Here is a 15,252-nt window from a genome sequence, read left to right as displayed (position 1 = left end):
AGCCCTGCTCTGAAAAATTGGAGTGGGTTTGAAGTGGGTTTGATATAGTCATTTATAGTTTCGTAAAAAGTTTCTATTAGATTTCTGAGGGGAGATGCTGGCTTTTGTGGCTTTGTTATCTCCACAAATACAACCCAAATCCAGAAGAGCATCTGATTTCAGTGTTTTGCCAGAGTGAACGTTTATTTGTCCTGTCAGATAGATGGTAGTGGTGATGGTGAAGATATTTGTTCTGAGATAAGCTGTACCTGGAATTTCCTCAGTCCTGGTCAAGTGGCTTTCTGTCCACTTCTAAATTTTTAATCTGGCCATTTAAAAATATGTAACTTTTGTCAGGCCTGCTGTAAATCTGTCAAAATTTTGACTTTTGTTATTCACACTTGTCTTTGCAAATTCTAATGTTTACTAATGGTTTGATCAAAAAATATCAAAGATTTTTGAAATTGCTGATCATTTGCAAATGGAGTTAGCCAGTTCTTTTTACACAGCTTTTTTTTTGGGGGGGGGGGGGGGAGATCTGATTGTACCCTAGTTTTTGAAAATTATTACCAGGAGCATTTCTGCTGTACTTGGAAGAAACATAGATGAATGAAGTGTATTAATGACTGTGCAGTGCTGTCTTTTCTTGCTGTTGTTAATAGTAATCGTCTTTTTCCCCCCTTTTCCTGCTGCCTTTTTCCTTCCTCCCCTTCCCATGTACTTTTTGAATTTATTCAATTGGTCTGTGTATATTTTTTTCCTGCCTTTTGCTTTTCTTTTATCTCCCACCCTGCTCTTGTCTTCCCCTCTTGCTTGCTTGTGTTCCATGTTGCCAGCTTTTATGTTCGCATGCTCATTATCACCCTTTTTTGTACTTCAAATCCCAGCAGCTGTCCAGCCAGGTCCCAGAGCACAGCCCTGTGGTTTACGGGACTGTGGAGAACACTCATCTTGCCGCCAGCACTCCTGTGACTGCAACTAGCGACCCGAAGCAAGGTTTGTTAATGGATATTTTTTCCCTGGTATTTTTAGTCATTTGTCTCCTCTCTTATAAGTCTGACTTTTTATACACCTGTAAGCAAGCAGGGTGGCCAGTACCAGAAATAGAAGCTTCTCTTTTGAACCTTTGACAAAGCTGGTGTATTATTTATAGATTCATTGCAATTTGGCAAACAGAATTGAGTAAAAACTGTTTCATTAAAATTCATTCTTCCAAAACATTGTTCCAGAGCAGCTGGTAGTGTGAACCTCCTTTTTCCTTCTCCAAACGATCCTTTCTTCAAAACCAGCAAAATTATTGCCAATAAAATGGTCACTTGGACAGAGGAACTTCTTAAGTAAATCATTTAAACATACATTTAGCCACAGAGATATCACTTACCCACCACATCGTAATGGTTCCTGTAGAGCTGTTTGTTCATCATGTCTTGCCAGCATCCTCAGTACATCTGTAGAAGATATTAATTAGAAAATTGTTATTGCTATTGTGCAAATTGTGCAGTAAAGGCTTGCCAAATTTCACTTTCTACTTAGAGCTATTTTCAAATTGTGCAGGTGAAAATGATTAAATTTAATTCTTCTCGTATCTAAAAAAATATGAATGGAGTTTTTAAAATTTGTATTTGAAATAGAAATTATCCTCGGACTTGAGACACTGCATGCAAGTTCCTTCCCACAATGAAATTTTACATCCAGTTAGAAACCCTTAAAAACTTGGGTTTATAATGTAAGTGCTATGCTCTGCAGTGTTAAGTGTAATTTGTAATATATAGCCCGAGCATTCCAGTTCTCCACGTTCATTCATAGCATTTAGGGTTCTGCCTACAGCCGTGGGTACTTGAAAATTGAGAAGCACTATCTTTTTCTTTGTGCACTTCCCAAAAGCTTTGTGCCTAAGTAGATTTTAAAAAGTTATTGCTAAAAGAAGAAACACTAACCACAAAAGAGTTAAAATTGTAGCCAGGGAGGAAAAAGAAGCTGGCTTTTAATTTTTCAGAGATACCATACATCCCGGTTCTAGCATGACCACTGGTTGACAGAAGGGGAAGTAAAATGTCCCTGAAAATGTTGCGATTGGCAGGCACAAATTAGATGTTTGTTTTTTCATCAGTTTAAGTATATTCTGTAAATGTAAGTGTAGAGTATTAAAATTCTATGTGTAAAAATTCCATATCCTTCCTTTATGAAAAAGTTGTGGATAAATTTAACATCATAGAATCATAGAATATCAGGGTTGGAAGGGACCTCAGGAGGTCATCTAGTCCAACCCCCTGCTCAAAGCAGGACCAATCCCCAATTAAATCATCCCAGCCAGGGCTTTGTCAAGCCTGACCTTAAAATCTTCTAAGGAAGGAGATTCTACCACCTCCCTAGGTAACGCATTCCAGTGTTTCACCTAAGTTTTTCCTAATATCCAACCTAAACCTCCCCCACTGCAACTTGAAATGAATGAAACTGATGAAACATGCATGAAACTGATACTTGATTGCATTGGCCAAACATAGCACAAGTAGTCCTTACTGCACCTTATTCCTGACCCCCAACATGGCTCCTGCTCCAGATCTGGACCCACTTCCCATCTCTGCAAAAGCACCATAATCCTGATCATCATGCTTGCGACTTCAGTCTTGGACTTTCTATGAAAGTAATGGTTGGCGATCCCTCAGAGTTCGAGGATGATTGTCTTCCATGAAATGATAGCCAGCTATTGCTGGTGGATCTGCACATAACTCATAAGACCAGTCCGGGATCCACATATTTTGTCATAATTGGGGCAGACTTTTCCTGGTGAAAGGGGCAGATCTGGATTGTTGAGTTGTGCTGTGATGCATTCTTTCCTGTTTCTCCATTGAGTCTCATAATGCTGGAACCCTTGCCATAAGGTCCTTCTCCATTTTAGTCCATCGATCGGCTTGGGTTTCCCATGACTTAGTGGATGTTGTACTTCTTCATGTTGGCTTTGAGGGTGTCTTTGAAGTGCCTTTCCTCTCCCCCTCCCCGCCCCCCATTTGTTGGCCTTGGCCAAGTTATGAGAAAATGACCTGCTACAGGAATCGATTATCTGGCATTCGAAGAATGTCACCAGCCCAATTAAGTTGGTAATGGATAATCATAGCTTCAATGCAGGAATTTTTGGCTTGGGACAAAATGCTGATGTTGGCGCATTGATCATCCCTTGATTTGGAAGGTCTTGTGCAGACAATATTAATGGGATCATTCAAGAGCCTTAAGGTGTCTATTATACGTGACCCAGGTCTTGGCACTGTGCAGGAGAACAGGAATAATGATGGCCTGCTACATGAGAAGCTTGGTTTGGTTCTTGAAGTCATGATTCTCCAAAGACACATTTTCTCAAGTGCCCTAGCATATTGGAGGCGGTATTGAATCTCCTTTTTCAAAGTCGTCTTTCTGCGACAGATGGCTACCGAGGTAATGGAAGTGCTTGACATTATCTAGGTCTCATTCTTGATCTTTGATTGAGGGAGCAGAATTGTGGTGGTTCGGAGTCCATTGGTGGAGCTCTTTAGTTTTCTTGGTGTTGAGTGTTAGGCCTAGTTGATTGTAGGCCTCAGAGAAGATGTCAGATGTTTTTTGAAGATCTTCTTCCAAGTGGGTGCACAGGGCACAGTCATTCAGTGAGTGATTTAGTGATAGTCTTTGTCTTGAATGGGAGGCAATTGAAGTTGAAGGCTTGCTATCCATTCTGTATTGAATATCAAGTGCAGAGGTGAGCTTGTCAACGATGAGAAAGAGGGTAACAGCAAGGAAGATGAAGAAGAGGGTTGGAGCGATGACACAGCCTTGCTTGACTCCTGTCTTTAGTACAAAGTCCGTTTTTGATCAATTGGTGATATCCATCACGGACATGTTGTAACAGAGGAGTTGGAGAATGGCAAATTTTGGCAGGCATCCAAACTTGAGGAGAATTCTCCACAGAGCCTCACAACTGATGGAATCAAATGCTTTCATGAGTTTGATGAAGACTATGTAGGGAGGTTGATGATGTTCTTTGCACTTTACCGTTCGCCAACTTCAGGAAAAGATCATATCCTTGGTACCTTGAGATGGTCTGAATCTGCATTGTGATTCTGGGAGGATTTCCTTGGCAAGAGGGAGCAGCCAGTTAAGAATGCTGGTGAGGATCTTTCTGGAAGTGGACAGCAGGGCAATTCATTGGTCGTTTCCACAATCCGATTTTTCTACTTTCTTGAAGATGGTCGTGGTCATGATAATGGAATCCCTATGGTCAGCTAGGTTTTCTTCTGAATGCCAGATCTTGAGGATTAGGGTGTGAAGCTGGCAAGCCAGTTCTTCTCCTCCTCCTTTGAAGATTTTAGCAGGGATACTGTCAGGTCCAGATGCCTTATTGTTCTTCATCTGTTTGATGGCTTTCTTTACCTCAACAAGTGTTGGTGGTGTTCTGAGGTCATCCTTAATAGGATGTTGGGGGATTGAGTCAAAAATGCTTTCATCAATATTGGAGTCACTATTTAGAAGGTCTTGAAAGTTTTCCTTCCATTGTGCATTGACCAATTTGTTGTAAAATAGTATATCAAAGTGTGTGGTAGCTTTGTGATGTGAACAAATGGTGAATGTGATAGTCAATCTCATTTCCACTTGTGAGTCATCCAGGATTTGAAAACAACTTTCTTGTCATGAAACTACAGTACACTAGCCATTATTGAGAACTGTCCCCCCTCACATTTTTAATGCCTGTATTTCATTTTTAAATCAACAGTTTAAAGAATAGTTGCAGTAACTAGGAAGTGATTAAAACCAATTAATGATATCTCAGGCCTTGTCTAAACAGGAAAGTTTTACCAATTAGACCGATCTAGTTATACCAGTATAATCCTCTGTTTGGACAGTTTAATTGGGTCCAATGTAAGAGTGGCTTTTTCAGTTAAATTTAGGAAGGAGATTTAAGCAACATGAACTAAACTGGGGGGAAAAAGCACTCCCATTGGAATATGAGTCTCCACATGAGGGGCTATGCTGGTATAACTATCGGTTTAAATTCAAATCTAAGTTTATACTGCCATAACTTTCCTGTGTAGATAAGCCCTCAGATTATATACAAAAAAAGAAAGACCAACGTTAGAACAGATTAGAACATAATTATATTACAAGTGTAATTATAACTGATTAGGTACAAAAATGAAAATCCAGGACTTTGAGATATACTGATGATATACTTCACGAACAAGGTCAGCTCCCAGACTGCTGCACTGGACAGCACAGCATGGGGAGGAGGTGACCAGAAGGGCAACAAAAATGATTAGGGGTCTGGAACACATGAGTTATGAGGAGAGGCTGAGGGAGCTGGGATTGTTTAGCCTGCAGAAGAGAAGAATGAGGGGGGATTTGATAGCTGCTTTCAACTACCTGAAAGGGGGTTCCAAAGAGGATGGCTCTAGACTGTTCTCAATGGTATCAGATGACAGAACGAGGAGTAATGGTCTCAAGCTGCAGTGGGGGAGGTTTAGATTGGATATTAGGAAAAACTTTTTCACTAAGAGGGTGGTGAAACACTGGAATGCGTTACCTAGGGAGGTGGTAGAATCTCCTTCCTTAGAGGTTTTTAAGGTCAGGCTTGACAAAGCCCTGGCTGGGATGATTTAACTGGGAATTGGTCCTGCTTTGAGCAGGGGGTTGGACTAGATGACCTTCTGGGGTCCCTTCCAACCCTTATATTCTATGATTCTATGATTCTAATGGTCTCAAGTTGCAGTGGGGGAGGTTCAGTTTGGAAATTAGGAAAAACTTTTCCACTAGGAGGGTGGTGAAACACTGGAATGCGTTGCCTAGGGAGGTGGTGGAATCTCCTTCCTTAGAAGTTTTTAAGGTCAGGCTTGACAAAGCCCTGGCTGGGATGATTTAATTGGGTATGGGTCCTGCTTTTGAGCAGGGGGTTGGACTAGATGACCTCCTGAGGTCCCTTCCAACCCTGATATTCTATGATTCTATGATGAAAAGTGCTATATAAGAGCAGTTAGGTATTTATTTATTTATTTTATCTCTTACTGAAAAAGTACTAAAGAGCTAATTTATTAAAAGTACAAGAGAGCAGTAGGTAAAGAGAGAGAGAAAATATCCATTAAAAATCAAAGCCTAAAGCATCATGAAATAAAACTGAGTTGAAATAATGACACTGGATGAAAAAGTGATAGTACAATGTTATGGTTACATATCTAAACTAAAAAAAACGAGGAGTACTTGTGGTACCTTAGAGACTAACAAATTTATGTGCCCAAATAAATTTGTTAGTCTCTAAGGTGCCACAAGTACTCCTCGTTTATTTTGCTGATACAGACTAATACGGTTACCACTCTGAAACATATCTAAACTAGTTCTCAGTAAATTTAAGGGGTGGTCTACAAACAAACCTGTACCAAAGTAACTAAATAGGCTTTAATTCAGAACTCTTGTTATTTGAGAAGTGTCCTATTTAAGTCACTTTTATTCCAAAATAAGTGTGACCACACACAGCTTTGCATTGAAATAACAAAAGGTCTGTGTTAAAAGTTAACCAGTGTAGTTCCATTGCAAGTTTGTGAAGGCCAGACTTAAGTCACTTCCATTGTGCATACTGTATAGACCCGAGCCTCTCGTACTTTGCACCTTCTGTATTTGTTTACATCAGTTCACAGTTAGTAAGGTTGTATGCCTTAAAGCAATGGAGAATTGGACCAGATGTTTAATGACCTAATTAGGAATCAGAAATACTATATGTGTGTGACAGGGCGCGCTTACCTCTCGTGAATGCCTCCTGTCAGTTGGGTGCGAACCTGCACTCTTTCTTTGCTGGTGGTACTCCCTGTCTTTTGCCCTCATCAGGCGGGTCTTCAGTGGCTCAGCCTTCTGGCTAAGTCACACAATGTCTAAAATGAATGAAGCCCTTCTGGGGTAACAGATAAAGGACAGTCACTGTGCCCTTGTTGGTATCTGTAGCCCTGCCTCCGGATTCAGTTCTCAGCCCTTTCTGGGCTAGCTTTATGTCTGTTCCTGCCCTCCAGGACTTTCGCCTTGGCAACTCTTTGGCTTTAACAGTTCTCTGGTGCCCCTTTAAGTCATGCCCTTCACTTGGGCCCCTAAACAAGACTTATCCCCTCCTCAGGGCTTAGGTCACTTCCTCGGTGGCTGTTGGGCAGGACCCAGGGTCATCCACTATTGTGTCCCAACGCGGGGTCCCTATAAACAGCAGTCATGTGCTGCTTCCCTTTAATAATTGCTGCTGCCTTCCCTGAGCTGCTTTCTACTTAGTCCCATCATCTGCTTGGGTTCTCTGTTCCGTGCTTGAGCAGGGTCTCTCCCAGGCCTCAATGCCTGGAGAATTCTTCTGTCTTCCGGTCCTTCCTTCCCCTTCTGGTCCTGGCCAGCAACTGACCTGTTCAGGCCCTGCAGTTGTTTTTAACTGAATCTGCTGGGCTCTGATTGGCTTCTTCACTGCAGCCTTTTTAGCCAGGCCTGGAGGGCCCACCCTTTACTGCTCCTTTTGTGGGGCGGGGGGTATTAGGACCATGAGGCCTCCAGCCGGGGGTCTCAAAGGGTCCAGTACACCCCGTCACAATGTGTAATGAAGGTGAGTTGATGTCTCTTCTGACGATCTTATTTATTGTATTCCCTGACATTTTTTGTGTTTAAAAATCTGACTTTAACATTGGGGTTGGGAGTGATTTGCATTTAATGTTCTTGGTTTTTTTCCCTTTATTTAAAAAAAAAGTAGAGAAATAAACTATTAAAATCATCTCAGTCAGACTTTAAAGCTCACAGCAGACATTAAAATATCAGACATTAAAATAATCTCAATTCAGACTTTAAGGCTCACATTTCATTGGGGGAAAATAAGCCTTTGTATGTCTGAACTAATTTTTTGGAAGGGTGCATTCTTAGGGCGCAAGCAAATCACAATTTGCATTGTTTGCCCTAGGAATTCATAATAGTCCATATACACCGGGTCTGGCCACTGATGCCTGAAAGTGGGACAAACTGACTAGTGTAGACAGGGGTTACATCCCAACATAACCTTAAGAAAGCCAGTGCCCAATGAACTCAGGAATATCATGACTGTGGACTTGGATAACTGTTGCCTTACAGATGAGCTCCAGAATCCAAGCTTTTACTATCTTTTATAAGTAAGTTTCTAGGCTTCCTGATTGTGAAGTAAACCTTCTAAACATGAACTGAGGGAAAGAGGGGTGGCTTGTCCACACTATGGAGGCTCCAACGGCATATGTATGGTGCTGTGGCTACACTGCTGTAACCCTGTATTTTAGGTGCTACACCGACAGAAGGTGTTTTTCTGTTGCTGTATCAACACCACCTCCCAAGCACTGGTAGCTAGGTTGATGGAAGAAGTACTCCCGGGGGAATTCTGTGCCGCTACACATGCACATAATTCATGTGCCGTGCATATTTTTATTTTTTTCCTCAGAAAATAACTTGTCAGAAAGTTGCTGCAGTTCCACCTTTTGCCCACCAGAGGGTGCTGTGGTGCTAGAACAGAGCAGCTGCTCCCGGCCAGCCCCAGCTACCATAGGGAAGAGAAAAAATCATAGAATCATAGAATATCAGGGTCGGAAGGGACCACAGGAGGTCATCGAGTCCAACCCCTTGCTCAAAGCAGGACCAATCCCCAATTTTTGCCCCAGATCCCTAAATAGCCCCCTCAAGGATTGAACTCACAACCCTGGGTTTAGCAGGCCAATGCTCAAACCACTGAGCTATCCCTCCCCCCAAAAGAGCCTACAGTGCCTTCTTCACAGCACCTGTCAGGCCAGTTCAGGAGACACACAGCGTGGGGCTGCTGGGGGGTCAGAGACAGGGCTTCATAAGGGCAAATGCAGGAAGACACACTGGAGCAGGGGCTGAATGGGAGTGGAGGCACAGGGCCACATGGGGGAAGGTGGATGGCTGAGTGAGGGCACAGGATACATGGGGATGAGTGGAGGGGGATGGCTGAAGGGATTCAGAGACACAGGGGGAGGGAGTGCAGGGCTACATGGGGGAAGGTGGATGTCTGAGTGGGAGCACAGAGAAACTTGTGGGGAGAGGGTGCAGGGACACATGGGGATGAGAGGAGGGGCTGGCTGGGGGTGTGGAGGGACACATGGGGAAAGAGGGGAGTGGGTGTCTGAATTGGGGTGGAGGGACACATGGGGATAAGGGCAGATGTGCCTGACTGAATGGGAGAGCCTGGGGGTCAGCCAGTGTCTGCATGGGGGAAGCTCCCTAACAATCCCACCCTGCCCCGCCAAAAAACCTGTTCCATACTTTTCCCACCTATACCCATCAACCCTCCAAGTTCACACCCAGGCTCCTCCTCAGCAATTACTTCCCTCTCCCTCAGCTCCTCCGATACCCCTGACTCCCCCAAGCCTTTGTTTTGCTTCTGAGGGGTGCAGGAAATACAGTTCTGTATTGTAGTTTAAATGAATTATTACTCAGAGTTCTGTATTAATATGCCTAGTAAGAAATCTATTTGTTAAAAAAAATTTCCTGAATCTATTTTGTTGTCTATATTGTTTCAGACATACTTGCTGACAAGTATTTTGAAATAAATTACCAAAATAATTGAAACTGGTGCGATTATATTGTGTTGTTTTGACAAATAAAATATGCAGAATTGTGCAGAATTTTTAAATGTGCTTAGAATTTTTAATTTTTGGCGCAGAATTCCCCTAGGAATGAAGAATGCTTCTGTTGACCCAACAATGTCTACACCAGGGACTGGGTCGGCATAGATGTATCGATCAGCTGTTCCCCTGAATGTCTGAGTATCTGTGTCAGTCTACTTTTTAAGTGTAGTCTAGGCCGCAGTGTAAACTGATGCAGTGATGTCTGCCTGAGTAGTAGGCAGCCTTCAGCAATAACTCTGAAAGATGTGAATTTCTCCATTCATCTCAATATCATAATTATTAACATTGTAAACAAAGTCACTGGTGAGCATGTTCGTATCCAGCTACTGTGCTTATCCCACAAAGTATCTCCTCAGAAGCCACAAGGTCTAAAAAAGAATAGGAGTACTAGTGGCACCTTAGAGACTAACCAATTTATTTGAGCATAAGCTTTCGTGAGCTACAGCTCACTTCATCGGAAGCATTCAGTGGAAATGAAGTGAGCTGTAGCTCACGAAAGCTTATGCTCAAATAAATTGGTTAGTCTCTAAGGTGCCACTAGTACTCCTATTCTTTTTGCGAATACAGACTAACACGGCTGCTACTCTGAAACAAGGTCTAAAGTGCCTGCTATCCAATTTCACAAATCTTCTTCCCTTTGACAACATCGGTCATACAATTATGATGTACAGTACAAAATTCTGCAGCATATGGAAACATTAGGATCAGTGTAAAATAAATTAAATGTTATATTAAATTAAGTAACAGAAGAGATAATGTAGTGCTTGAATTATTTATTTTTATTTTAATTCTGTAAGAATCTCAATTTTTTAACTTTTTCAAAAGCTGCTGTGGAATCTTCAGTCTGCTGCACTGGAATGCTGCATAATACAGGCGGGATATTGCTGCAGAATTTAGGTCAAGTTTGTCACAGAGTACACAGGGCTGTGGCTATGACTCTGTTGGAAAAGCTGTAATTCGGAGTGGAATCAGAACTGCCAAATTTCAGCCAAAGGTTGCCGAGATTCTGCATGTTCAGAGCGGGTTTGGAGTGGGTTTATTTAAACCTCTGCTTAAGATTTTTCAAAATCTTCACCATGTTCATTTTTTAAACATATAGTTGGTTTTAGGAAAATGGATTAATATTGGAGAAAAAAAGCAGAAAACAGCCACCCTATATTGTATACTCGTAATATGTGCAAAATCAGCATCAGCGCTGCACTGGAAATGTTCATATCAGAACAAATTATGGGAAAACGTAATTGCTAGCTGCAGCTCCAGGAGCGATTTGGCCCTCCTGATTTCATTCCTACATGCCCGAGCAATATTTTTATACTCTTCCCTGGTCATATGTCCAACCTTCCACTTCTTGTAAGCTTCTTTTTTATGTTTAAGATCCGCTAGGATTTCACCGTTAAGCCAAGCTGGTCGCCTGCCATATTTACTATTCTTTCGACACATCGGGATGGTTTGTCCCTGTAACCTCAACAGGGATTCCTTGAAATACAGCCAGCTCTCCTGGACTCCTTTCCCCTTCATGTTAGTCCCCCAGGGGATCCTACCCATCCGTTCCCTGAGGGAGTGGAAGTCTGCTTTCCTGAAATCCAGGGTCCGTATCCGGCTGCTTACCTTTCTTCCCTGTGTCAGGATCCTGAACTCAACCAACTCATGGTCACTGCCTCCCAAATTCCCATCCACTTTTGCTTCCCCCACTAAATTCTTCCCAGTTTGTGAGCAGCAGGTCAAGAAAAGCTCCCCCCCAGTTGGCTCCTCTAGCACTTGCACCAGGAAATTGTCCCCTACATTTTCCAAAAACTTCCTGGATTGTCTATGCACCGCTGTATTGCTCTCCCAGCAGATATCAGGAAAATTAAAGTCACCCATGAGAACCAGGGCGTGCGATCTAGTAGCTTCTGCGAGTTGCCGGAAGAAAGCCTCATCCACCTCATCCCTCTGTGGTGTATAGCAGACTCCCACCACTACATCACTCTTGTTGCTCACACTTCTAAACTTAATCCAGAGACGCTCAGGTTTTTCTGCAGTTTCGTACCGGAGCTCTGAGCAGTCATACTGCTCCCTTACATACAGTGCTGCTCCCCCACCTTTTCTGCCCTGCCTGTCCTTCCTGAACAGTTTATAACCATCCATGACAGTACTCCAGTCATGTGAGTTATCCCACCAAGTCTCTGTTATTCCAATCACGTCATAATTCCTTGACATCACCAGGACCTCCAGTTCTCCCTGCTTGTTTCCAAGGCTTTGTGCATTTGTATATAAGCACTTGAGATAACCTGCTGATCGCCCCTCATTCTCAGTATGAGGCAGGAGCCCTCCTTCACAGACGTTCCTGCCTGTGCTTCCTCCCGGTATCCTGCTTCCCCACTTACCTCAGGGCTTTGGTCTCCTTCCCCCGGTGAACCTAGTTTAAAGCCCTCCTCACTAGGTTAGCCAGCCTGCTCGCAAAGATGCTCTTCCCTCTCTTCGTAAGGTGGAGTCCATCTCTGCCCAGCACTCCTCCTTCATGGAACACCATCCCATGGTCAAAGAATCCAAAGCCTTCTCTCCGACACCACCTGCATAGCCATTCATTGACTTCCACGATTCGACGGTCCCTACCCCGGCCTTTTCCTTCCACGGGGAGGATGGACGAGAACACCACCTGCGCCTCAAACTCCTTTATCCTTCTACCAAGAGCCATGTAGTCTGCAGTGATCCGCTCAAGGTCATTCTTGGCAGTATCATTGGTGCCCACATGGAGAAGCAGGAAGGGGTAGTGATCCGAGGGCTTGATGAGTCTCTGCAGTCTCTCCGTCACATCGCGAATCTTAGCCCCCGGCAAGCAGCAGGCTTCTCGGTTTTCCCTGTCAGGGCGGCAGATAGATGACTCAGTCCCCCGGAGGAGAGAGTCCCCGACCACCACCACCCGCCTCCTTCTCTTGGGAGTGGTGGTCGTGGAACCCCCAACCTCAGGACATCGCATCTCATGCCTTCCAACCACCGGAGTCTCCTTCTGCTTTCTTCCCCCAGACGTATCATCTGGTCCACTCTCCGCAATGGTACCTGTGGAGAGAACATGAAATGGGTTAGTTACCTGTGTCTGCGTTGCTGGAACCTGGACATTCCCCCTTCTTCTTCTGGAGGTCACATGTTGCCAAGCTTCTTCACTGGCCTCTTGGCTCTGCTGTGCAACCTGCTCTAAATCTTTATAGCTTTGTGCCCGTAGAAGCATATCCTGACTTTTGTGTCCAGAAAATCCTCAGATTCTCGTATGCACGCAAGGTCGTTATCTATTGCTCCAGACCTTCATTCTTCTCTTCCAATATGGAGACCAGCTTGCACTTTGTACAGACAAAGTCGCTTCTGTCCTGTGGAAGAAAGACAAACATGGCACATCCAGTGCAGGTCAGATGAATATCTGAACCCACTGAGATCTCATTCATCCAGCCCGCCCTGTAGATATCATCACCACAACTACTCTTGTCCCCAACAACCCAGCTCGCTCCTATTGTTGGTTTCTTGGTGGGACATTGGTGACTTATTCCCCCTTTCTAATATCTTAATGGAGAAGCAAGCAGGCCTCTGCTCTGCTGAAGTCTTCAGAGTACTTTAATCTCCTCTGTCCCCCTGTTTTCCTCTATCTGAAGTTCAGATCTTCCCCCATTGCCTCCACTCCATCCCCAGAGTTCCCCTTCCTTTCCCTCCAGTTTTCCCAATCTCTGTTTCGGAAAATGTATCAGTAAGAGTACTTCTTTGACTGATGGTACCTACTGTATTCCACTTAGGGTTATATGCATGCACCATGCGTTTAGAGTCGGAGCTTTTGAAAGTAGTAGTGTCTGTTGGTCTGTGCATGTGTCCTTGTTCCATGCCCTCAGTTCCTTCTCACTGCCGCATGGTCCAAGTCAGAACCTCTTCTGTTCTCTCGTCTCTTGTGACGCACTTTTTACAATACAGGGAAAAAAGACTGTTTATTCTTGTGTATAATTAGTATTTTGTTGGTTTTTGTAGTAGTTTTAGTGTTAGTAGTAGTTTTTAGAATTTTAAGGACTTTGGGATGTTGTTTTGCCGTTTTCCCATTTCCCACTCCCCCCAGCACCCACACTTGGGTACTGGATTATGCCAAAGTCACCGTGATTCAAGATCTGTGCTTCCTGCCCTCGCTCGTTTTCGGTGAGCGACAAGCACCAGCGCTGCCTTTACTGCTTGTGGGAAGTCCACATTGCATCCAGATGCAGTATCTGTCTCTCCTCCTAGCCGGTAACAAGAAAGGCCGGGATGTCTGCCTCAAGAATCACCTCCTGGAAGTCGTCGTGATGATGCAGTCGGATCCAGGCTGTGGAACCCCTCCTATACATGAGCCTGAGGAGTCAAGGAGTGCGCCTCATACCGTGGAGCTCCAGTCTGGTTCCACTGATATCAGCGCTATGAGTCCCATGCTGGGGCCTAGCCATGAGGCAAGGACGCATATGCATAAGCATGGCAGTAAGTCTTCCTCAAGTCCCAAGAAGGACGCTTCATCCTCTGTGAGTTCCAGCCATGGGGAAGCGGCACAATCCAAGGGTCACAAGCACAAGAAGAAGTCAAATAGGCCACTGGACCTGCTGGTTCTGGTTACTGAGCCGCATACCCCTTCTGAATTGGTACCACTGAAGTCATGGAAATCATCGGTTCTGAAGCAATCTGCTGTTCCAGGCTGGATTCCAACTCTGGAACACATGCCGCTGACACCAGGAAGCAGTCTGCACCTAGATCTCATGAACTGTTTGAGGTGAGGGCTCAACATCTCCTGGTGCATTTGCTTCCTAAGGGAGCCCGCTCCCCTGCTTTTGGTCGTGTTCCAGAGTGCTCCCCGGTGATGTGCTCAGTTCTGCTGGCTCCCCTGTTGGAACAAGGATCTGTCTTCTAGGTATCAGAGGACTCCAACGGAACACAGGGTCCACCTCTCCTGTACCGTTGGCACAAATATCCAAAGGTTCCGGCGGCTCGGTGGTAGTATCCTCCCTTTCCTCAACACAGGAGCTATTGCTACCTTGCCCACCACAGCAACCACCTGGTTGGCCATACTGGGGGTCTTGGCCCCCGTATCTGCTTTTGGAATCTTCCTGATTGGCCTGAGAGGAGTTCCCCATCTTGCCACTCCAACCTTCATCAAGTAGACAATCGGAACCAGGGTTGGAGGATGCACTGGTTAGCCTGACTTCAGTGGTACCACCAGATCTGGATGTGGTTCCCCTTGTTGTCTCCAGATGTCATCGATTCCTTCCTCCTCACCAGACAACTACTGCCAGTTCCACAAACTGTTCCGGAGTGTGGCTGATGCCCTCCATGTTCCACTGGAGGAGATGCAGGACAGCCGACATCAGTTACTTGATATTCTGCATGCATCAGTACCTGCCAGAGTGATGCTACCAATCAACGATGCCATTCTCCAGCCAGCCTGCACTGTCTGGCATACTCCAGACACTTGCACACCCACCCTCAAGGGGGCAGAAAAAAGATGCTATGTACCTACAAAGGAGTCTGAGTTTCTGTTTTCTCACCCCACACCCAATTTCCTAGTTACTCAGATTGCTAGTGAATGGGCCAGGCAGCAGTATCTGTGTTCCAGTCCAACAGAGAAGGATGGTAAGAGATTGGACCTTCTAAGTCATAAAGT

The 15,252-nt window shown here is 44.5% G+C and overlaps 1 protein-coding gene across 47 annotated transcripts in view; it reads left to right on the top strand.

Moving 5' to 3' along the window:
- The window catches only part of EIF4G3 (eukaryotic translation initiation factor 4 gamma 3), a 457,314-nt gene that overhangs the window by 274,487 nt on the left and 167,575 nt on the right, over positions 1 to 15,252 (top strand). For 24 of the 47 annotated variants that reach the window (XM_048825364.2, XM_048825383.2, XM_048825377.2 and 21 more), the window contains one exon: positions 816 to 975. In XM_048825364.2, coding sequence (XP_048681321.2) covers positions 816 to 975 — 160 coding nt within the window. The remainder of the gene's footprint in view (positions 1 to 815; positions 976 to 15,252) is intronic. The other 23 variants (XM_048825403.2, XM_048825375.2, XM_048825412.2 and 20 more) reach the window with 2 other exon arrangements.

The sequence above is a fragment of the Caretta caretta genome, chromosome 18 (assembly GCF_965140235.1).
Source record: "Caretta caretta isolate rCarCar2 chromosome 18, rCarCar1.hap1, whole genome shotgun sequence".
Lineage (NCBI taxonomy): Eukaryota > Metazoa > Chordata > Testudines > Cheloniidae > Caretta > Caretta caretta.
The sequence above is the reverse complement of the archived record's forward strand: the minus strand, read 5'-3'. Positions and strand labels throughout refer to the sequence as shown.